General features: G+C 37.6%; 1 protein-coding gene across 5 annotated transcripts in view; it reads right to left on the bottom strand.

Annotated features, from left to right (window-relative positions):
* The window catches only part of LOC134212844 (protein held out wings-like), a 61,637-nt gene extending 41,498 nt beyond the window's left edge, over window positions 1–20,139 (bottom strand). For 3 of the 5 annotated variants that reach the window (XM_062691067.1, XM_062691066.1, XM_062691065.1), the window contains exons 1-2: window positions 19,145–20,139; window positions 18,004–19,068 (exon numbers count right to left, since the gene is read on the bottom strand). In XM_062691067.1, coding sequence (XP_062547051.1) covers window positions 18,004–18,972 — 969 coding nt within the window. In that variant the 5' untranslated portion in view covers window positions 18,973–19,068; window positions 19,145–20,139. The remainder of the gene's footprint in view (window positions 1–18,003; window positions 19,069–19,144) is intronic. The other 2 variants (XM_062691068.1, XM_062691069.1) reach the window with 1 other exon arrangement.
* Between the last annotated feature and the right edge of the window lie 4,681 nt (window positions 20,140–24,820).

Below are 24,820 nucleotides of genomic sequence, written 5' to 3'. Positions count from 1 at the left end.
CACATTGAATTATTATAGTTTCAATAGTTTTGAAACTTTTCCAGCATATACCCATTTAAAAAAAAATTCTCAAATCAAGCTCAAATTGATTTATATTTGAACAATGAATAAACAAATCCGAGTTCAATCTTAGAATATTTTCCATTCAATAACCCACGCCATGATCTGCTGCTCTCAGCTAAGACATGGCATGACACATGAATGGAACCTCCATTTAATAATTGGTTCGTAGCCGGTGAAACGATCTTCTGTTATTAAATTGAACTTGTCTGAACTATTGGCCCCTGTTCTACATAGGCTTCAACACACCGTGTGCCGACTGATACAATTGATGCTGTTTGGTAGATGCATAAGTTTATTACTGGGTACGTTGTGTGAAGAAAAGAAAACAAATGACTATAAACAATGTTTTTTTGTTTGAGCGAAATAGGACCTTAAAATGTTTTCAAAGCACTAAACATATTCTTACACGTTATAAAATGTACAGAAATTTATTATTCGGAGGAATGGGCAAACATATTAATTTATTATGAAGCTAAAGTCGAAGTGAAGTTCCCGGCAAAAGTATTTGCAATTTTAATCTAATATCTCACAAAGAGTATACGCAATTTTAATCTAATTTCTGACAAAGAGTGTACGAGTCAGAAATGTATTTAACACACAAAGTTACAAGAGAAAATTTATTTGTTTATCAGTGAATGGTATGCGTGTGTATCACGTTACAAGCGAGATACTCTGCATTCTGCAGTATAGGTAGACACTAGCAGTTAATGAGAGTTGAACACAAAATAGGAAGAAAGCCATGCATAAACCCACTTGACATGAATTGAAATACCCTGGCACTTGCAATCTTCTAGGCTTGTCTCGTTGTTCGTATCAATTTCAAATCATCTCTATAGTAATTTGGAACATTAAAAATGTTGAACAAGCACTCAGTAAACATAATAAAAGGAAGTAAGAATTTTTAGGTGTGGCCAAACTTTATAGGTAATGACAAATAAGGGTATCAAACGCAAAGGGGTGTAAGTGACAAAAAGTTTGTTTTGAGATAAATGAGTGCAAAGTTTAGAAATATTTTTCCGTTTTATATAATTTGTAGGAAAGTTAAAAAAATACTAATTTTCTGTGATTTTTCGCATTTTTTTTTAAACAACGTGCAAATTATATCAGCATATTTTCGTAAAGCTCTAGAACCAAAGCATTTTTTTGCTGTAGTCAACTAAATTTTGACCAAAATGTCACTTACACCCCTCTGCTTCTAAACCCCTCAAATATGTTTACTTTTGCATCGTTGTTATTATTCTTCATTAGCACTTTGATTACACTGATGTCAGTATTAATGTACATATGAGCATTAAAATATGTTCACATGGTTTAAAGTATTTTCCGAGTCACCGAGAAAGGTAAAACATAATAACATACTCTCAAACGATTCACAAAGAATCGCCGTCATTGTTCGTTCAGCATGATGCTGTTATTTTCTAGCGAGGAATGCCTCTACTTGAATGATGCTGATTCCAATCAGAGACTGACTCGCTGATTCCTATCGGCTGCAATGAAAAAGCTTAACTGTTTTTATGCCAGGAATATTCCTCTATAGTCTATACCGACGGGACTGGCAACAGTTATGCCCTACCGAACATCATTGGCGCAAGGGCGTCCGATCATTTGAGTCCACAAGTGAAAGTTCCATTGTAAGGTGACAACAGGCGGCGCACTTTGCTACTTCGCGAAAACAAAGCGATTACACCCACCAGCAACCATTGCACTACTACATGTGCCCCCACAGCTGAAGATCAGCGCGCTATGTCGACCGGTCCCAGCATCCATCTCGGGCTACATATTTCGCGCGGTTGAGCGTGTCTGTTCTCTTCTTCTCCATCCGTTTCCAACATTTTCAAAAGTCGGTGCTCCGGTATTGAGTGGATGTGGTGGGACCCGCCGGCGTGTGGTATGGTGCCAATTCCGCACGCCCGGAGCGAAAAAAGATGTAGTACGTACGTATAGGCCCGCAAATAAAGTTGAAGTGAAACCGCGAAATTATTTATAGTCATGACAAACGAAACCGATGACGACCGAGAAGATGACGATCGAGGAGACCGATCGAGGTGGAACATACGGTGAGGCTGCCCCGTAATATCGCTCACTCGGGATGAGTTCAAATCGAACTACACATTTGGCATGGTCTTGTATGTCGATGATTGCTAAAATCAACAGACCAGTCATATAGTCTGAAGTAAGCATCGAGAAAAAAAAATACTTATGTTTACTTAGTTACATCAAAGAAACACACGTGAATTCAGGTGACTGTGCTGCGGTCATACTTATATAAAAATAAGTCTAATGTTGTCCTTTGAAAATGGTTTCAAATTGTTTTAATTATTATGTTGTACACTGTGCTTTAAAATGATTGTTTTGTTATTGGCATTGTGGCCTCGCAGCTTGAGGGTTTATTAAACACTACACTACTACTTTTATAAGCCGAAGCTAGTCGAAACAATTTTCAACCGATCCGTACCAGAAAATTAGAAAAAAAAACCGCAGAAATAAAAAAAAATCTGGATATCAAGAGATTTTTTTTTCGTAAAATTCCAAACAATGTATCTTGGTAATTCTAATGAACTTCCAGTGGAAATTCCCATGAGTTTTCAGTGGAAATTCCAAAGAATTTCCCGAAGAAATTACAAAAAAATCCTATGGGATTTCTTAAAGATTACAATTGGAAATTTCGAAGAATTTTCCGTCAAAATTTCAAAGAATTTCCCGTAGAAGTTCTTAATAATTTTTCGTAGAGATCCTGAATATCTAAAAAATATGCGTAGGATTTTGTAGAGAAATTCTGAGAAAAAAAAATTGAGGAAATTTTTAGTGAAAATAAGCATGATGACTTGCATTTCTTAGTTGCTAATCCGTGATTGAACAGAACAATACCAATTGCACAGGGAACCAATTGATGCGATCCAATGGATTATGAGAGCTCTAGTAATTTGAATGATCAATAACGGCGCTGGCCACGCCCTCACCCCAACAAGCTATTTTTTAGTTAAAGAAGCCTGTTTTTATCGATACAAACCCTTTTTCAGCTTTCAATGTTTGTTGGGACGGTCTATCGGGGATGGGAAGGAATTGATTATGCAGTCACTCGCCCACTGCAAGTCGAGTATACCTCTGCACTTGCCACGAGTTCATGTGGAATTTTATTGGAATCTGGGGACCTATGTTCGTTCAGCAGAGGTTCGTCTGGGTTACCGGGGTGTCCATGCGATAGCAATGAGAGGATAGTATATTTTAACCAAATACCGAATCGAGCCTTCGTTCATTTCCAATTTTAACAGTTTACTACTAGAAATAGTGAAGTTGAAGGCCTATAGGATAGAAAATGGAAAAGGTATTAAGTCCATTTCCATTTGCTAGTATTTGAGAATTATATGGAAAGATACAAAGTACGAGGATGGAACAGGCCTGGGGTTGATCATACGATCTCCAACCTCGTAACCTCACTTTTTACTTGTTCAACGACACAAAAATGGAAAATTCCGATATTTTGACAAGTCAAAAAAAAAGGAAAATTACCAAAGTCGATTAAGCTAATCATAATCTACTTATTCCATGCATTTACGTGCAAAAAATTTGCTAATATGAATTCGTTAAACAGGTAGATTGAGGTTAAGGTATCGCCCCTGCCTCCAGCTATGATGCAGAAGCGGTAGCCATATGACTACCAAGCCCGTTTCACTGGAAATTCATAAAAATTTTAATAAATTTTTAATCACTTGTCATAAGATAAGTTTGTACTATCACATTTAATTCCACCACTTGATTGTACCTTGACAGATACTTATTTCGACCTCAACAGTAATGTCATCTTCGGTGTCTCGTACTTCACTCGAATTTTTAATTCCGTGGAAATTTCTAAGAAGACTTTCCCATTAAATCTCTAAAGAATTTCCCATGGAAACTCTCAAAGAATTTTTCCATGGAAATATAGAAGAGTTTCCAAAGGATATTCCGAAGTTGTACATGGGCATTCCGAAGAATTTCCCAATGAAAACCCTGAAGAACTTTCCATGAAATTTTTTTCAGAAATCCTAATCTCAAATTGTAAACAATTACTCATGAAAATGCAGATGATCCTTTTCGAACGGTTTCTTGTGAAACTTCCAAAGAAATTCACGTAAAAATTTGAAAATATCTCTTGATAATTCCGAAAAAAAATAATGTACAAAATTCCGAGCGATCTGCTTGAAAAAATCTGATGCACTGATATTAGAAAAAAAATCGCAGAAATTTCAAAGAGTTTCTTATGGATATTCTAAAGAATCTCTCATGGGAATATCTACTGGATACTCTGAAGAATTTTCCATGGAAACTAAAAAAAATCTAATGAAAATTCCGAAATTTTTGATCTGATATTGTTGAATAAGCTAATTGAAGAAGCTTATTGTTAAGAAATATTGGCTGCTAAAGTTTGATGGGAACCTTAATGTGCAGACTCAAATTTTACAAAATAAATTGCATTCGACGAACTTATCATGTTATTGCATTTTTTCATTGTTAGTTTATGCATTCAAAAGCTGTAACAGGGCTGGTAGCGATCAACGTTGCTCGAAATAGTGACTTTAGTGACCATCGTTAATGGCGAAAAAAGACCAAAAAGTGACTATTATTAGCAGAAAATGTGACCGAACAGTGGCTTTCAATCAGTGTACTTATGTACACTACCCCCACAATTATGGAACACTTAAATTCCCTATTTCCAATAGTAAATGAATTCCTATCAACAATATTAGTTAACTACCTATCAATCCATTATAGTTTGAACTTTTTTTAAGCTTTATTAAAAATAGTTTAAAATTAGTTTAAAAAATTGCTTTAAATTAGATTTATTTGAAAAAAAAATGATTTGATTTTGTCACAGTTATGTTATGGAACAGTTCCGTTTTTCCTGTAAATCGCTTCCTAATCATTTTTTGTGTCGACATCCAGGTTCAAAAGCAAAAACTGTATGTTACTGTTCTATTACAGCAATAGCATTGACGGTATGAACGAGTATGAAAATAATATATGCATAAAAACCAACGTTGTTTACATTCAACGCCATCTTGTTTAAGTTCAAGATATTGTCAAGTGTTCCATAATATGATCATTTGCCATCGATTGAAAGGTAATTAATTTTCTTATAATCAAACCCATTTTAGATTGGATGTTTTAGCTTAGTTCCCAACGATGGTACGATGCTATCCATCAATATCTACAATTCTCGGGTACTTTTTCAAATCGGCGTATGTAACATTTTGATCAAGCTGAGAAAATGGGCTTGGAAGTTTTCAGATTTTATTTTTATTCCTATTTAGAGACGAAACATTTTAATTGCAATTGAATTCACCTCAACGAAACATTATGAAAAGGTTCATCGTCACTGACTCTGAAATCTGCACTGCGTGTGAACATTTCAGTTATTTTGATAAAAATTTATGTTACAACGTTCTGCAACAGATAAATCACATACGTCGTTTTGATAAGTCAGCATGACCGAGGTCATGCTACTTTCGTCGAAATGTTACGCTGCTCCGTCAGCTGCATTGTTGATACGTCGAAATGTTGCGTCAAGTTGAAACGTTTCACGCACATGCGACAAAAAAGTTGCAACACTTACAACACGACGTAACAACATTTGATGCAGAAAAACAACGTAAAATGTTTTTCTTAACGAAAATCGGAATATACAAGCAACAAGCTTAATTTTGAAATCAGTGATGAAAAAGTACAAACAGACGCATGTTTTAAACTATTTAGTTGTTCGAAAAACTTTTTAAAGTACATTTTCTGCTTAGCGGTGTATGTGCAATATTTTCAACAATGATGTTACACCGTTTTGCAAAAAATGATTTGTATTTTTAATAACACATTTTCATGTAGCTTTGAAGATATACACATTTTAGATGAATTTTATACCATATGCTGATCAAAACGGGTTTGTTTACAATTTGCGACATACGCCGTTTTGAAAAAGTATCCGAGAATTGGTTGATTTTGTGGTGTTTTAGAAGTGATTGAATGGTGAGAACGTCGTTGAGCGTTCCATAACTGGGCGTGGGTGGGAAGTGGGGTGTACGATATGAATCAAGGTGATATCCTAGGCGATATATTTCCAACTGACTAGTCCTAGGACTTTTTTGTATTTCCGTTTCAGTTGATTTTTCGGTTCACAAGAGAATGTTTTATATGAAACCAAACAATTTGCAGCTAGTTCTACACCATTATTGGGGATGATGTTATAATTAAAATAAATTGAGCTTGAGCTTGATTGACTGCTTGTAGTTGCTACTCCATTATGACCAGATCAGCTGTTCTTGCACAGGGAACCAACAGATGTTTGCTTGGGACTAGCACACATCTTCAATGTACAAGTACTGGTGATCTCATTTGTTAGGTCATACTGGCGCCTGCCACGTCAGAATGCAAGTCAATGTAGGGAAGGGGAGGAAATGATGATGCAATCACTCGCCCACTGCAAGCCGAATATACCTCTGCACTTGCCACGAGTTCATGCGGAATTTGTTGGAATTTCTGGGTTAGGTTGGAGAGGCAGAGGTCCGTCTTGGTTAACGAGCTGCCAATGTGATAGATAGGAGGAGGTAACTGATGGAATTTCTAATTGGATGTAGGAAACGAGCTCTATAGTTCATTTCCAATTCTAGCAGATTACTGTTAGAATAAGGTATAGGAATAGTAATGGAAACGGTATGGAAGTCCATTTCCAGTTCTAGCGATTGCTAGAACATGAGAAATAAAGAGAAAGATACAAAGTAGAAGAATGGAACGGACCTGGGATTGAACCCACGACCTCCTGCGTATGAGGCAGAAGCAGTAGCCATATGGCTACCAAGCCCGTTTCAATGATGTTATAATTAAAATAAATTGTTAAATAAATTCTTCCTAAAATCTGCGTATGTGGAAATGCTTTTTTATGATTGAAAATCATATAAATAATTGCTGGACATCGAATTGTTTCGATTTCGAGACTTAAAATTTCAAATCTCATTGATTATTTTTAGTTCCTTTTTAATTAAGTAGAATTTCTTTTCAATTTTCAAAAAGAATGTTCTAGACTACTCTGGAGCAGTACTGGTAGTTCGTCATGTGATCGTCATGTGCTTGCGAAAATAGAGGCATTTTCATTTTCAAGAGACCAAATGAAAATGTAACGGGCTCTCGGTCATCTGTCACATTACAAGTACTCATGATGCGAATGTTCTTGCTTTGTTTTGAGATCCAAAGTTCAGAATAGTTTTAAAAGATCTGTCCAACAACGATAACTAGTCGATGAAATGGTTTTATGGTTCCTGATTTTCGAATTAAAAGTAATAATAATAACATTATTGGAGCAGAGACAGCTTGTTTACAATACTTGATGCGCTTTCATGAAATAAAAATCTGTGAAAATTTGGCGAAATTTCTTTCATTGTTTATGAGAGCGGGAGAGAGGTAAATGAAAATATCGCCTGACCTTTCCCAATGAAAATGAAAATCTCAGCACTGGTCTGGAGTCTGTTTACACCAGTCACGCTTCCAACAAACCATCATTGAAAAGCTAATAATAGAGTTAACAGGCTGCCCAACTTTTAGTGGGAATTTGAACCAGCTTTCAGGCTAACAAGCCTTAGGCGTTCAGTTTTGTTATTTCAATTTTTCCCATTCTAGGAAGATGTCTTTACGAAACTTGAATTTTGAACAATCTTGAAATATAATGGTGACTAATTAATTATATTTTTAAATAACATCTTTTTACCGGTCCCTTAAAAACTTATTTTCAAGAGCATAATTAGCTTTCGACATAGATTACACATATTATTGAGAAATGAAATAATATCTGAAGAAACTACAGAATTGTTCCAATTTTTAATAGTAACGGCGGCTTTGGTAGGCATGCCCTATCATTGTCAGAGGTTTTTTAGACATTCCATTTTGTTTCCATTCTTGAACAGACTCATATTCCAAACACCTGTTTGTTTTCATTTGTCTGAACTATTTCATTTGAATTTTTCAGAAGCTTTCCCAAATCATGATGGATTAGTTTTCAATTCCGGACACATTAGAGTGTAAAGGCAAACAGATTCTGGGTCTTCAATGTGAGGTTATTACAATAATTGTATTGTAATGAACTCACATTAAAGAACTTATGCAATTTGATGCAATTTTGGTGCTGTTCTTTAGATGAGACAAAATTTTACCGAAAAAATAATTCAATTGATAGTTACGATCATTGAAGTAGATCCATCGAGCGCTCATCTAAAAGATCTTCGTTTATGCTTTCAGATGGAACAATTTATTTATTGAAATGTGTCTATCTATTTAAACCTTCAAGGCCGAACATTTGTTTAGGTGCTCGTAATATAAATTTAAACGATAATTCGCACAAACTTGACAGGAAGATTGTTCGTATTGAAAAAAAAATGTGGGCGTTATTCAAAATAATTGATTTTAGAATCCTTCTGATAATAGAACAAAATATCCCAAAGTATTTTTCCTCATATCAAGGCAGAATGGCCTTTATGGAAAACAGCACATATAAGAATTCATCAGGACACTGCAGATCTTACTCTTGAGTGAGAGCAGGTGCTAGTACTGCGACCAGAGTGTAAAATAATCGAAAATTTTTGGTGAGGTCCACCTTTCTTCACTTGTCAGCTCACTTCCAGACACATTCATAGTCGGCTCTGGACTGTCAATATTCGGTTGAATATTAGTCATTGAATATTTATGCACATTTTACAAATTGATAAATTATCTGAAATCTGAACACGTTTCAAATGAGTAAAGTAATTTGTCACATAGAACTGAATCTGATTTTCATCCGCGAGGCACTTTCAACGGTAAACATCAACATAAACAATGCTAATTATGTTTTTTCTGCACATAGTAAGCACACTCAGTGACAGTCGAATGAATGAGTTTGTGCAGTAGTCGTCTGACAATGTCATCCTATGTTTTGAATATTCATGCGATGTTTGTCAAAATTCGGGCCGAAGTTGCTTCATGAAGATGAATATTTTAGGCTCTGACTGCGACAACCGATGTTTATGACATGGCCAACGAAGCCTTTCCTCAGATATTTCAACAACTCTAAACGAAAAATAAGTAACGATTTCTAATTAGTTTCGGCGAGACGAGCCAGCCCAGGGCTGAAAGTCTCGCTAATGAAATTGGTTTCGTATATTTTTTTCTTTCCCGGGAAGTTACTGATTTATTTCCCGGGAAGTTGATTCCCGGCTTGTATGTGGATTGTATATTCGGAGAATCACAGTTTTTTTTACTGTTTTTTCCCAACACTGATCTCAAGCGTAGCCAGCAGAGCATAAAATGTTCATTTTCACAAAGCAACTTCGGTCCGAATTTTGACAAACGTCGCATGACTATTCAATACATAGAATGACTTACTCAGTTTTCTTTTTCGCAGCTTCACTCATATGATTGGTATTGAGAATGGTCACTGCGTTAGAAGAAAACATAATTATCCTAAAAGTGTCAGGGTCAGATCTATGTGATTAATTGTTTAAATCTCGCTTTTTTTGTTTGATTTAAGTATTTTTCGGCTCTTTCAGTCTTTATGACAATAAATACTCACTGACTGTTAATCGATCGGAAATTTACAGTGTTCATCCGAATATGAATATGTTTCGAAGTGAGGATGACAAAGAAGGCCGATTATTTAAAGCTCTAGTTGCAGGTATGAACACCACTGTGTTCGATAGGACTCAATATTCGACCTTCTATGTAGCGTTCTCGGCAGATTGGCATCTAAAGCAAGCTATCTTGGTAACAGTAGTCACCCTGCTACGCAAGCCGTTCTGATCGCTTCACACTTGTCGCTTGCTTGCGATATTTATCCAATAATTTCTTCATTGTTTTGCTCCCTCCTACTTTAAGCAGTTAATATTGTACTCACCAATAAATGCCAATAAATCAATAAGGGTCTGTTCACAAATTACGTAACGCAAAAATCCGAGTTTTTGACCCCCTCCCTCCTCCTCGTAACAAAAAGTAACAGTTTTGGTACCCCCTCCCTCCCCCATGTAACGCGTAACTGTAATTTTTTTCCCTTCTCTGAAGCATTTGGGTCTTGGTATTTTTGGTATTTTGTATTTTGGTAACACTGTTAGAATAGGGACGGCACATGATTAAAAATCAAGGATATCAAGAATGCAGCTAGTAGAAACGAAAATAGAATTTGCGATCATAACCATTTACATTTACAGTTTTGCGGAACTGTGGTGTCGAGAAATACAATATTCGCTTGGTATTTTAACGCATTTTACGGGCCCTCCTTAGCCGTGCGGTAAAACGCGCGGCTACAAAGCAAGACCATGCTGAGGGTGGCTAGTTTCGATTCCTGATGCCGGTCTAGGCAATTTTCGGATTGGAAACTGTCTCGATCCTGATGATATACGAATGGCTAAGAAACCTCGCAGTTAATAAATAACTGTGGAAGTGCTAAATGAACACTAAGCTGCGAGGCGGCAATGTCCCAGTGGGGGATGTAATGCCAATAAGAAGAAGATTTTTATGCATATCAGTCCCGCTATGTCAGCATGCTTGATTTCTATAATGACTAATATACGATATTGGTAAACAGCAATTACTTCAATCAGTGTTTAAAAAAAGAAATTCAAATAAATTTTTATTTGCGTTATGCGTAACATTTGGTAGTACCCACCCCCTCCCCCACTTTTTAGTGTAACAAAGTATAACGCAAGTTGGACCTCCCCCCTCCCCCCAGAAGCGTTACGTAATTTGTGAACAGACCCTAATGATAAAGTCATACGCACGATGATCAAAACTTTCCCAATTTTAAAGTGTTGATTATTCGCCTCTCTTGCTCCACCCTACCCTACCTAAATGTCGGTTACATTCGTTTGTAGCAAAGTACACTATCTGATGACATATAATAAATAAAATAAGAACCCAGATTAATCCACCTAGCGTTGGTGGTGCCTTTCTCGCATTTAGTTAAGACACCAAGCTTATATGGGGTTTATATGGTACGATGTACCATTTTCTTCATAACTTTTAAACGCAATGACTGTTCGTTATAAAACTCAATAGTGATCAACAAGGCTTTGTCCCCTGTCGAATGAAACTTATTGCGAGAAAATCGGTTACGGATTTCTATACGAAAAGTTGTCTAATGTTTTTTATAGCTTTTGTGCACACACATACACACACACATACACACATACATACACACGGACAGACAAACATGTGCTCAGCTCGTCGAGCTGAGTCGATTGGTATATAATACTATGGGTCTCAGAGGCTTCTATAAAAAGTTCGTTTTCGGAGCGAAATGATAGCCTTTCGGTACAACTTAGTTGTACGAGAAAGGCAAAACATTTTCTGGTTCTCTTGCTGCAAACAAAATATTTAGTATTACTTCAATTCAATTTACAATGGAATTAGTAATTGAAGGGGTAAGTGATAAAAACTTAGTTTTGAAAAAATGGTCTAATTTTACGTTCCAAAAAATAATTTAAATGTTACTAATTTTATGTATTAACATACTTATCATGATTTACGTAGAAACTGTGACGATACATTTCCGCCAAGCTCTGAATACAAAATGGCTTTGCTGGTCGTAACTAAAAACTATAGATAGTGGAATCTAAGGATGAGTGGAGATCAGGAAATCAATATTCGAGCAACGTCTAACGTTCTCTTTTGTCGCTTGTTTTGCATGCGCATCCAAGAAGAATTCATTCTCTGGTGAAGATAAATGTCTGTCTTTGTCTCCAAACGAGCATGACGGCACGATTTCAATGAAAATATTGAGTGGTGTAATGTCATATGCGCCTGGTACACGGTCAAAAAACGAACCTAACCATGCTTTCGCTCATCAATAGATTCTACTATCTATAGTCGTAACTAAAGCTTAACCAAACACTTACACCCATCTACTTATGACCACCTCAATTAAAAACCGTTTTTAATTAAAAACATGTTTCACTAAGTACATTTTAATCGTCCTGACTTAATGGCAATTGAGCCTCCAAAATAAACGAAAGATTGAAAAAAAAGTACATTTTTAACGTCCTTACGCATTCCACTAAATTGCATTCAAATGAAACTTTTTTTTTGCGAACAAGCGTATCATCGCGTAGTGATCGACTATTTTTTCTATGAAAAAAATAATCTATTTTATTTTTTATTTTTTATGTCTTTAGTCTCCCTACTTAGGGGCCCTCCTTAGCCGTGCGGTAAGACGCGCGGCTACAAAGCAAGACCATGCTGGTGACCCAGACCATGGTGGCTGGGTTCGATTCCCGGTGCCGGTCTAGGCAATTTTCGGATTGGAAATTGCCTCGACTTCCATGGGCATGAAAGTATCATCGTGCCAGCCTCATGATATACGCATGGCACGATGCACGATATACGCATGGCACGATGCAAAATGGTAACCTGGCTGAGAAACCTCGCAGTTAATATCAGTGGAAGTGCTGAATGAACACTAAGCTGCGAGGCGGCTCTGTCCCAGTGTGGGGATGTAATGCCAATAAGAAAAGAAGAAGAAGTAGAAGAAGGGAGACTTTCAGCCCGAGGCTGGCTCGGTTCCAAATAAATAATCTATTTTGCTTCTTTGATCAAGCTAATGAGGCTTTAAAAGATGAGCCAGCCTGGGACCTTACTAATTCGTTCAACAGACAGGTGAACATAAATTGTTTTACTTATTGGAAATACCTATTCTGCCTGTAATCACATATCAATTCCATCTTTGCTGGATTTACTATTCAGATTGCAATAAAAATCGATTTATGGGGACTACTATGCTCAGCTCATGCATTGTCAAGATTTTAATAACACAGGCAGAAGAAATCTTTATACCGAAGATAACTGGTTCAGACTGGACATTCCGCTTTTAGAAAAGTCATAATTATTCTGCTTATTTGATAAGGTGAAGGCTTGTTCGATAAAACTGCCTTTAGGACGAGAAAACATTTTTGCTGTTTATCGAAATTGCAAACATAAATTCATGAACATCTTGAACATTTATCAATACATATTATCAATACAATATCATTGCTTCTGAATTAGCAGTCGTGGAAAATTGTCTGCCAATATAGAAAAAGACTTTTGAAAAGAGGGAGAATCTAAGCTAGCTGGGCGATCTACACAGAGTTAATAATTTGGCTACAAATATAAATCTATCGAAATAAAACTTCCAACATGCTGCTTTTGTAATACATGAAGTAAATAGATCTGCAACGTCCGATTGCCTAATCAGCGGGCTATCTCGTTTTCACAATCTGAGTATCTTAATGAATATTTGGACAAATCTCAGTAACTGTGATGGTCAGATAACAGGTAGCATACAATCCGCCCCTTATCGGAAAACATCTTCGTTCGCAAGTAGCAGCCTCGAGCGACGAGCTCTGCTGCGTTATCACTGCAGTGCAGAGGGTACACTCAGAATTAGTCAAAAAGAAGAGAGAGTGAAGCAACTCGTTCGTATGTACAACACAACGGTTCCCCTCTGCCGGTATAATGGATGGCACTTGTGAAAAGAGATCGAGATTTATTCCTCGTTCTACTTTCGGGTAATCGGCTATAATAATAGCAATATTTGTTCACACTGTTAGCGCCACCACGGAAAGTGATTCGTGGTGATAGATCACCGCTTTTATGCTTACTCAAATGGTACGAGATTTTGATCAAACGATGTGTCATTCGATATGTCATAGATATCAAAATAAACGAAAACTGTATAATGCACCTAACCGAATAACATAGTAAAAATATTTACATAAGTCAGTTCAAGCAATCTGGTTAATCTAAAACTATATGTAGCGGAAATAAATACTGTCAAGTAACATAAACAACTAGCAAGATTGAACGCATTCCCACATAAACATGTTCATTTTACTTATTATACACATTCATCACGAATTTCAAAGTAGACAACAACGACGTTTCGGTGAGTAGATTACACATTTGGATACTTGCCTGATCTTAGTGGACACGCAGTTTTAATTCTAGTAGAGTAGCGCTTAGAAGATAGAGAGCGGGTTAATCTCAACTTTTCGTTTCATGGTAAAATGGTTGATGCAAATGGTGAATAGTAATAGGGATTATTCTTTCTCAAACATAACCACGGATATAAGCACATATACTCTGTGATGATGGCGATGGTGGTTACAGCGGATTAGAGTGTCCAAGTAACGAGTATTCGTAGGGTGTGTGTGGCAAGCCAAAGATAAATTAAAAAAGAGAAAAATTAATTGCATTGGGTTAGCGATAGTAGAAGTCTCCGACGATGGCGATGTGAGAAACTGAAAGAAGAGTTAGGTGGGTGTGAGCTTGAAATAGGTGAATAAATAAAAGTAAGTTGTTATTGTTATTATTAAGATTTAACTTTATTTCGTTACTCGCTAAAAAGTGCACTTGTATTATTAAACTAAGAAAAAAACGTTAATAATGATAAGAGATAGTTTAGATATTATTGATATTAACGTATTGAGTTCTTCCGAGCTTGTTCCTTCAACAATTTTCGATTATTTCGCTGGCTTCATATTAATGGTTAGATCACTATGTTTAATATGGATTAAAGTGCCAGCACTCTGCATTGCTCGGGCTTGTTACTTTCATTTGTTACGCTCGTTCGAGAAGTGAAGAACAACAGTATTAATTCGAATTAATAAGTGGTGCAATTATATTGTTAATGACGTGTTAAGATAACCATACTTTTTCGATTTCGATATTCAGAGCTCGTTCTGATTGAGTTATTCATATAATTATTAACAGTGTTACTGATATTCGACCTTATATCTTCTGAGTGGTTAATGTGAAAAAGGCACGCATTCGCTAACTCGCCACAATAAAGCCTGGTTAATTCGAACTAGTTTGCAACGATGGAGTCAACGACGTTATGGATCCGCGTCGAGCTACACAGTGTGACAATGGGACAAGAAACATAATGCTGCTTGCAACTTGCGACCGTATTTCCTACCGAGCCAGACGAATGCCAATATAGATTAATCAAGAGATTGTGATAGCGTTATTATTAACATTATAATGATAAGAATAAAAAGAGATTGTTTCTAGTTTTGTTTAAAGATGAGTTATTATTGGATTCTTATTCGTTTTAACTCTTTTTTTTTCATTTATTGCAAATTTTCTGCGTTCTCATTGCTAGTTACGTTATTGTTTTATTTGCAATTTCATTTGCAATTGTTTCCATTTGTTAATACGTTAATAAAATAGACTTGCATTTATAATTATTTTTAGAAAAAATAAAATTATTTTTGTGTTTCTGTTCCTTAACGCACTATACAGTTTCATATAAGTTAAGCCTACACAGTTAAAACACATCTATCTAATTAATAATGTCTGAGATTACGTGGTTATCCGACGACGTCCCGCGCTTCCTCGACGCAGGGACAAGGAGGAGCTATGGGACGTGCAAATTTTGCTTTTAGTTTTTTCTGCATACGAATCGAGGATTCTGCATTCTCCATCCACTTGACAGATGATTTGTTTAGTTAAATATTAAAAGTAAAAATCTCTCGCTTGTCTCAGGTTTCCGCTAGTTTTGCCCTCACAAAGGAAAAAAAACCGAATTAGCACATACTGTCGAACAACAGTGATCCAACAGTGAACAGGGGGTTGTTCTTATTTCTTACACTCCTAGCTGTTTGTATGTGTGTCTGTATTTTGCACATAAGTATGTACGCATGTGGAAGTTAGGATTTTGTGTTAAATTTAATAAAATTACGATTCTTCAGAGACAACGTTACTTCACTCTCGCATTCTTTCACTCTCAAACACACTTTCTTTTATCGCAAATCGTGTTATTATATTTTATATAAGTTTTGAGAAGACACGAATAAAAGCTTTGCTTATTTGATTGTTTTTCCATACTTTGTTTGCAATCGTCTAGTAGAGTACTATTTATTTGTAAATATTTCGAGACTACCATGGCACCAAGTTAATACAAAAAGTCATAACGAATAATGCATCTCTCATTTACACCAACAGGCATACGTTAGTTGTCGGTTTGAACCGATGTGTTTCAACCAAGATAAAGTTTTTTGTCATTTGTGGGGTCGTTTGAAGTGGTGAAAAGTCGTTTGAAGTAAATATAAATCGATGAAATAGAAAACAATAAAGTGATTAGGCGTAAAAATTATCAAAAACAATTTTAATTGAATTTCTATTCAATCTCAGATTACTTGGTTTGGGATCGCACAGAGACCAGATTAGTGATCCATCTGGTTTATTGTATATATTGAAAAATATTACCACAACTTTTGAAAACTAAATATTTTGTTCAAAAAATCTTTGTCTGGAGTTCCTGAACAAATTAGCACAAGTTGCAAAACAACATGAAAAATCATTTTGTAGCAGTAAACTTACCTTACAACAGTGGGTCGTGACTACTAGCCTAAACACACAACAATGTGTTTCATGTTATGTTCCACAGTACAATGACTCTACAAATGAGGATTGTGTGCCATGCGACAAACGTTAACAAACTAACTGAAGACGCATCACTTCAATATTCCAGCCTTCTTCAATATGAGACTGCCTTCTTGGTCGTCATTTTTTTTAAGAAATGTGACAAAACTGTTTCAAGCTTGACTAATTGTCATAGAATCGCGACATATTGCACTTTTTGTTTTACCCAGCCTGTAATTTTATTTATAAGTAAACTACCCATAACATGCTTTCTGGAGCTGTTTATGAGCATGCCAATAAACACAATATTTAGCTCATATAAACTAATTATATTTCTTAAAAAGTCTGAATATTAAAAATAATTTAAATCTATGGGATAAAAGTAATATCAATGTTTCAGTGTAGCTTTTATTCCAGACTCCCAACATTACAATTCAATACCATTTGAGAGCGGTTTGTAATTTGCTGAGTATTTTCTTTTGATTGCTTTTACTGCAATTTGGAAAAACCTAATAAATTTTTGTAGGAAAAACAAGCGAAGGAAAATCAAAATAATCAAAATTGGGCATTCATCATTGAACCCTAAAATCGAGACCATTCAATCGACATTTCACCACTTGTTCACTCAGACCGCAAATCTCGGTGCGTCACGGATGTTCGTATGGGACCGAACAATGTGTGTCAACATTCTAAAATCTTTTGGTGATTCCTACCCCTACGTTGACCGATAAACCGTTTTAACAGGAAGAAAAGTTGTATAGAGAACACATTCACTCGTGAACGAAACATCGACAATCAATATTCACGACAAAAATGATTTACTCTTGAACTCATAACAAAGGCTACCGAAATGATCATACAGCTCAGTAACAGTACAGTAGTAGGGTGGCATGTGTTGTAAATAGGTTGCATAGATGTAATCATCAACATGTGTGTTCTAGTATGGAAGTGTTAGTCAACAAAACTTTGGGACAACTGATTATTGACGCGCTTGGTCCGATCGATGTAGAGCGGGCGGGCGATCACAAATGCTATAAAATATTTTGTAAAACAGAAACAAGAGAGGTTTGTGTGAAGGAAGAATGAATGTTTGTTGCAAAGATTGATTCGGATTGAAGTGGGGTCGGATGATTGGTGGTTGCGCTTTGTTTTGTTGTTGTATCTCTCGGGTTGCATTGCATTTTCTGTACTCTTCCGAATGTGATTTGTTTTAATAATGCGATTGAATAGTTGGTTTGTTTTAGATTCGTTATTGACAACTGGTTTTAATAATAGAGTTCTAGACGCTTTTTCTATCCAAAGAGTTATTTTTGAAATGTAAGATCTTCTAGATTATTATTAGATGTGAGTGCAGATTTGTTTTATATCTATTTCAGAATTAACAATGATTAAAAACAAAAAAGTTATTAAAAAATAGAGTTATATATAATAGAAGTATATATAAATTATGTGTGTGGTTTTATGCGTGTTTGCTGATTATTGCCCCTCTGCCCGGTTTTAGTAAGGATGATCTCTAGGCGCGAATTGCCTTCTTTGAGTTTTGATTGCACCTACACTGTGATCGGCGTACTCTGCAAGCAGGGGGTTTCCGGCGGCCAGGGCTGCATAGCTGGCGTAGTCGGCGTAGGGTGCGGTTGCGTATATCAGTCCGGTGGTGTGATCGATGGTTGGTGGCGCCGAACCGGTCATGAGACTGGCACCAGTCGTTGGCACTGAGATTCGTGGCGACAGGATCAGTGGAGCACCGAGTGGATTGGCGGCATTTCGTGCAGCCGCAGCGAGTTGATTCTGTGTGAGACCCGTGATGGCGGCAGGGTTGATTAATCGCTGTTCAGCAGCCAATTGCTTCCATCCGTCGTAGGCTGACTCGAAGGTGATCTCCGCTGGGGGCGCTTTCGTGCTCGAATCCCGATAAGTGCCATTGATAATGGCCAGTTCCATGAGCTGTCGTTTCTTGAGTTCGTCTTCACCTTCAGCATGGGGAACCAGCAGTTTCTTGACCTCATCCAGAGCGCGTTTGATCTTGATAGATGCTCGATTTTCGGTATCTTCAACGGTAATCAACACGTGCAGATCGTCAGACAGATGTTCCCAGTTTGGCTTGCCTCGATTTGCTTCCTCTTTCTTCTTATCACGCATCGAGCCTTTCCCCCGAACCATTATCTTGCATCCCGTTTCCTGCTCCAGTTGCTTCGCAGTCATACCTCGAGGGCCGAGAATTCTTCCAACGAAGTTGAAATCTGGATGCTCTTTCACCGGTACGTACACTTTTTCATTCAAAGTGATGGCTTCTCCCTCGGGCTCCGGAAGCTGCAGAGGCTCTTTCGTCACTCCATTGATCTGGAAGAGGGATGCCCGAACCTTGGATATCTCCTCGTCGAGCAAGCGTTCGACATGGTTGAACACATTCGGGAAGGCTGCCAACTGTTTGCGATCTTTAAGTAGCTGTGCCAAATAGTCGGCAATGCTCTGTGTCGACTGAATGGTGTTTTCTGGATTTACACTGTTACCGAACGTATTCATCTTGTCTGGATTTTGCAACAGGTCAAGTTTGGTTCCAAGTCTTCGCTTAATCAAATCTTCTTCTCGCTCTTGTATAATTGTCGTTTAACAATCACTCTGCAGTGGAGAAATAGAGAGAAGGTACAGGAAAGATTAGGGCTCTGTTTGTTTTACTGCATTCAAGCTCTACAACCTTATACACTTGCTCTTTATGTGTAACTCAGTGATGCCTCTTCATTCCACGGTAAACTGCGTTCAGCATACTCCGATGCGGCGTTCGAAAAAGAAAAACAACTATTACACTCTCTTTGTACTAGTGTATGTATAGGAATTCCGTATGAATCAACTTGTTTCGCTTTTCTGTGCCTTCCTAATTCACACCGCGCTGTCGATTACTTTTCGCTTCTTTACCACACACCAGTTGCAAATAATAGCTTTTTCTTTCCAAAAAAAACCGATCCGATCAAAATTCGAAGAACAAAATTTTTCCACCTCCTACAAGAAATTCGCCACCAACACTCGCGATCGTGAGGAAGCGCCTCCACAAACACACTTTTTCCTTATGGAGTCACACTCTTGTACTGCTGCAAAATACTCGTGACTCTTTTGCCAATGTGCTTTAACTCTCAGCTTTAGCACTTTACACTGCACCGTCACTATTCTTGGCTCGTTCGCCCCCTTGCACACGTCTCTCGACGTCAACACACAGGTTCGATGGCTAGAGATTGATGATGACGGGATCTGTGCGATGCACGCAGAGGAGATCGGCAACTCTGCGCCGCACAATCTGGTTCGAAACTGTCACTAATCGAGCACAAATCGAGTTCTTACTACCGTGCCGCTATTGCAAGGACGTGGCCAACGCGCAAAATAATAACCCGTCTGGATCCAAGTACACTAGACGCGTCGCGAATTGCCGAAAATTTACACCGATTGGGATCGCCCGAACTGACTTTGTTGAAAATGTGTTACTTAAGTACAAACGCAGCGATATCCGACTATTCTCTTTCCTCTACTAGAGCGCAAGCACTAAATACCAGTACACAGTTTTGGTTGAATGTGTGCTTATTTTTTCTACTTTTTTGCTAGCGCTTTTTCTTCTTTCCACTGACTGTATTCAAATTTGAAGAGCCCCGACAGAGTTTCGACTGTTCCGGCGTACGGCTGAGTTGACAATAACCGAACGGATCAAACCGAGCTGAGCTGGATCGAGAGATCTGAGAGCTAAACGGCACATACAAGTCCACATCCACAGACGAAACCCACCGATCATAAACAGATGTGAAGAGTAGCCAGGCAGAACAACTCACCAAGCACCACACACCAGAACAGGCCAAGATCTGGTGAGATCTACCACGGATGGGACATCATGTGTGCACGGGTCGGTACGAATACTATCGAAGGTCGAGCAACAAGTCTGCGTTGGTGTAACTGTACTTAAACCATTCCGACTTGACTCGATGACGGGAACGACACATTGATTCTTTCGCTTGCTCGCTCTTTCTTGTGGGGGAGCGACCCTCGCTGATATACACAAACTCAATAATACCATCCTGCTGGATGATGGTCTGGAGATCATTAAAGTTACCCTACGTGGGAGTTCTTTTGATACTAGCTAATGTATTGGATAGATGACCTTGTTTTTTATCCAGGAGGTTTTAGGCTTTGGTTTGTGACGAAATCTATCAGCCGGAGTAATAGCAATAAATATATTATTCGCTAAATTAGACTTAAAACACCATATGACATCTTCAGATCAGTCAGTGAGTCACATTCACCCATTTTTTGAACTTTGTTAAATTCATCAAAACATAAACGTAATATTCCTATTTTTTGAAAGTCTTCCATTATGGACATTCTTTGAGAGAATTTGCCATTATTAGAACTAAATTACGAGAAGTGATTTGGTTATGTTATTACAATCCAGCAAATGTTGATGACAAATAAGAATTATAATGCAATTGCTATATTAATCAAAAATGAACAGCCTTTAATTTTGAAACAATTTACTTGATTATTAAAAGATTCTAGAGGCATATGACATTAATTTTTATGAAGAGAAACTCGAAAGAACAATATCCATATCCATATCAGATATTTGTCATTAAAGTCACATTTACATTACATTGAGGTAACAGTATCAAATTTTTAAACTGTGGTTAATAAATAAAACAATATAAAATAATGTATCAACGAATGTCTAACAAGATTTCAATTCAAATCACACCAAGTAACGGTAGTCTATTCCTGCTACAGCGCAAAGCCAAACCGCTTAACCAACACACACTGTTGCCGTCGTTGTCGCGCCTACTGTTTTCATCCTGGCGCCCGTCTCTGTCTGACTGCCTGCCTACACACTTTACCACTACTGCGACCGGTCCCGTTGTTCACCACCATCGCCGCTGTCGGAAAGTATCGGTACTCACGATTCGGGTGAGCGAGGAGACTCGACCTACGCATCTACCCATACATACACACCCGCATCGCCCCGGCGATTTTCGGTTCGATTGCGAGAATGAGAGGCAGTTTCTCACGCTCTTGGCCCTCACGCGTTGGATTTGTATGCGCGTCTGCTGAGTGGCGCTTTGAAACGCTACCACGCAGAGCTGCACCGCGGTCCGCAGTAGAAAAATCAATCCATGGTGGATTTGATAGGCAACAAACGATGCTGGTGGGTGAAAATGAGTGCACACACAGTACACACAGCATAGATTCTTTACTCTTTATGTTCTCCCCCTTGGTGTGTTTGATGTTGATGGTTGGCTTTGGCTTGTTGCGCTCCTGTGGGAGTCAAATCTTTGCGGGCGCGGCGGCAGCCGATGCGATGCAAATATGCTATGATGGTATGCTGATGTTGCGCTGCGCATTTTCCGCCGTCTTGGGTCGTCGGCTCGTTGTCCGTATGCGACCGATCTGTATGGGGTCGATCGACCCTACTGTTGCCGGTGGGAAAGACGTTCGATAGGCGTGGGAAGGGGTGCTGTTCAGTGAAGCATAATGCATGATTGTTCTTTTCGAGTCGCGGTTCAACATTCTTCCGATGACGGTAGAAGTACAGTGGTGCTTCAAATTGTTATGCTAGTAGCGAGAAATTGATACTTTATTACGTACTGTATTTTCTATTCAAAGCAAAAACATCACTCATGTCATATTGAAACGAGGTAGTGACATGTTTAAGAAAATTGAAAAGCAATTCGGAGAAAATGTGAAGAAACAAACTAACTTAGTTGAGCTTTCAACCAGTTTAAAACTTTAATAATGACGTTTGTTGGTTGAATGTCCGGAATTTTATCTTCATAAAAGAAGTGAAATCAGTATGCTAAAATTCGATAATGCTAACTTCGGATAAAGATATTTATGCTTTGTTGCAATTCCTGAATTAATATGAAATTGTAACTCATAGTGATAGTTCAAAGATTATCGATTAACTCTACTCGAAATCTAAGAATACTTTTTATGGACATCGAATAGTTCTTGGAGAGCGTAACGGATTTAATTTTCGTAATTTTAAATTTTCAATCTGTTTTATGCAAGTTTTATACAATCGGAGCAACATTTTTAGCATACAAAAATGACCTTCAACAGGTGTTTTCAAATGCAGATTTTGACAATCACTATCATAAAAAATAAACCCCAGGAAGGGTTCTCTATATTGTAGTCAAAACGTAAATGAACAAAACTGCTAACATTAATGTGAGTAGTTTGTAAAATGTGGACGATAACAGCTCGGTTGATATTTTGCTACACATAAATAAAAATTATCTAATAAGAACGGCGAGGCAGTACCTAAATCTGCTTTAGTGCTAATAACCATGTTATATCGAAGTCGATCGAACTATTCGGAACATTACTGCGAATGATGTCGCCTTGCTTCTTCTTCTGCAAGGACAGTTCTTTCGAATTCCGTCGTTCACGTATGGTGTTGAATATTATAGGGCTGGCAATAACTAAAAACAGGTTTAGAGCTCAATATCGTAGAGTATCTAAAATAAAACATTAATGTTCTGAACAAAATTTTCAGAAAAAAATAATATGAAAATCATTTTGATTGTCGTAATATTATAATTTATTCTGTTGGTTGTTAGCAACTCAATATTTAAGGGTAATCTTTTTTCATTTGTCTCGTTTGAAAAAAATCAACCCTCGTTGCTTGCTTGATTGATTGGGGATCACGTCTGCAAATTTATCTAACAAAATTTAGGTAATCTTCGCTTCTGTAGGAACTTTATTTCATTGTATTGCGTTTAAGGGAAGGGCCACGTTCTCTTATTCTCTTACTTTGCTTCTCCCTGCATTTGTTACTTAATGAGTTACTATTATTTGACCTTCTGATTCCACCTAACATTTCTTTGTGTATGTATGTGAATTGTGTCAGAACCATCATTTGGTATTACTTTTTTTTATTTGAATTAAACTCTTTAAACATTTATTCGAGTCTGGATGATTTCTGGCACATACAGTGTTTGTTAATTACTGTATACGTATGTATATATATTAATTGCACTTGTTTCCAACATTCGTTTTTTTTCGGGTGGTTTAACTTTCGTTTTTCCAGGATCTCCAGGTCATTTTGGAGTCATGGTCATTTTGATGATTGATAGTTTCCATTTGTGGAGGCTGTTTAGTTATGGGCCAACCTCCTGGTTTTCGATGTCCGTGACTTCATACTACCGTTGTTATCCTTTGAGTCAAAGGTTACCTTTTTAATTTGTGGTAATTCCAACCAATTGCATATGCCATTTAGCTGCTATAAAACTGATTTCTGTTGTACTTCGTTCGTTACGTATTACTAAAGGCATTGCTTTCATAAATTTGTGATTGTGTACTGCATCAGTAGCCTTTTCATATTTTGACCATTACGAGGATAAAGCTTATCGGCCTGAATGTAGGCTTGGGTTTTTATCTCTTGCCTGCCTTCTCGGAATGCAAAGACAGCCCGGATTTGAGGCCAATACATCGTTAGGTATGTGCCCCAAAAGTCAGGCTATTTAAAAATCTCAACCAAAGGTAGACCAGTGTTTTCTCTTTTGGATCAACGCTGGAATATTCCATCCATGCCAGGAGACTTAAATGGCTGAAAGATCTCACAGCCCTCAACCCTGGCCCGAGTGAGTCTTCTTGCAAACCTTTTGCGTCTTTTTGAGATCCAGAAACCCATGATTGGATCTCTGTGGACTGAGACAGCAATTCCAGTGCCTTAGATGCCGATGCTCGACCTCAGGAGTTAATCAGGGAAGTGGATTCTAACAATCGCTCAGTATCCCAGGGCTCTACAGTGAGCGAACCATCCGTCTTTCAGGCTACCCACACCATTGGAGTGGTCTTTTGAAAGAGTTTTTGAGTCTGGCCACCCTATGGTGCTTTCTTATGCTTTCTACATAATTCAGATTCCGTCTTATGCTTGACCTTATTTCTTTGTTGTAGTTGTCAGGGCCTTTCAGTACAGTGCTCCAATCGACCGGTATTTTGTGTGAAAACGCGACTATTTGACTAAACACATGGATGTCTCTCGCGGTTCCCAGTATTTTGTTTCTAAATATTATTTCTGCTCATAACCATAAACGAATGGTAGGGGTTTGTATTCGGGTCTGGCTGATCATTTCATCGATAAAGATTAAATCTATCACTTGCGGTACTTACCTGTGATTAGAGAAACTAGGCGAGGTCTCTGCAGCGACAACCTTTCAAATTTTTGAATCAATGTGATAAATGACAAAAATTATCAAATAAATGTGAACCTCTACGATGCTAATGTAATGTCAACAATGAAGTTCAAATCTGATGTTTGGTATTGTGTTTAGTGCTATGCTAGAAAATAAGTTCAGAAGTAACGGTATTTAAACGGTGTTTAAAGTCGACATCAATTATC

The sequence above is a fragment of the Armigeres subalbatus genome, chromosome 2, assembly GCF_024139115.2.
Source record: "Armigeres subalbatus isolate Guangzhou_Male chromosome 2, GZ_Asu_2, whole genome shotgun sequence".
Classification (NCBI taxonomy): Eukaryota; Metazoa; Arthropoda; class Insecta; order Diptera; family Culicidae; genus Armigeres; species Armigeres subalbatus.
This window is presented reverse-complemented; position numbering and strand designations above follow the sequence as displayed.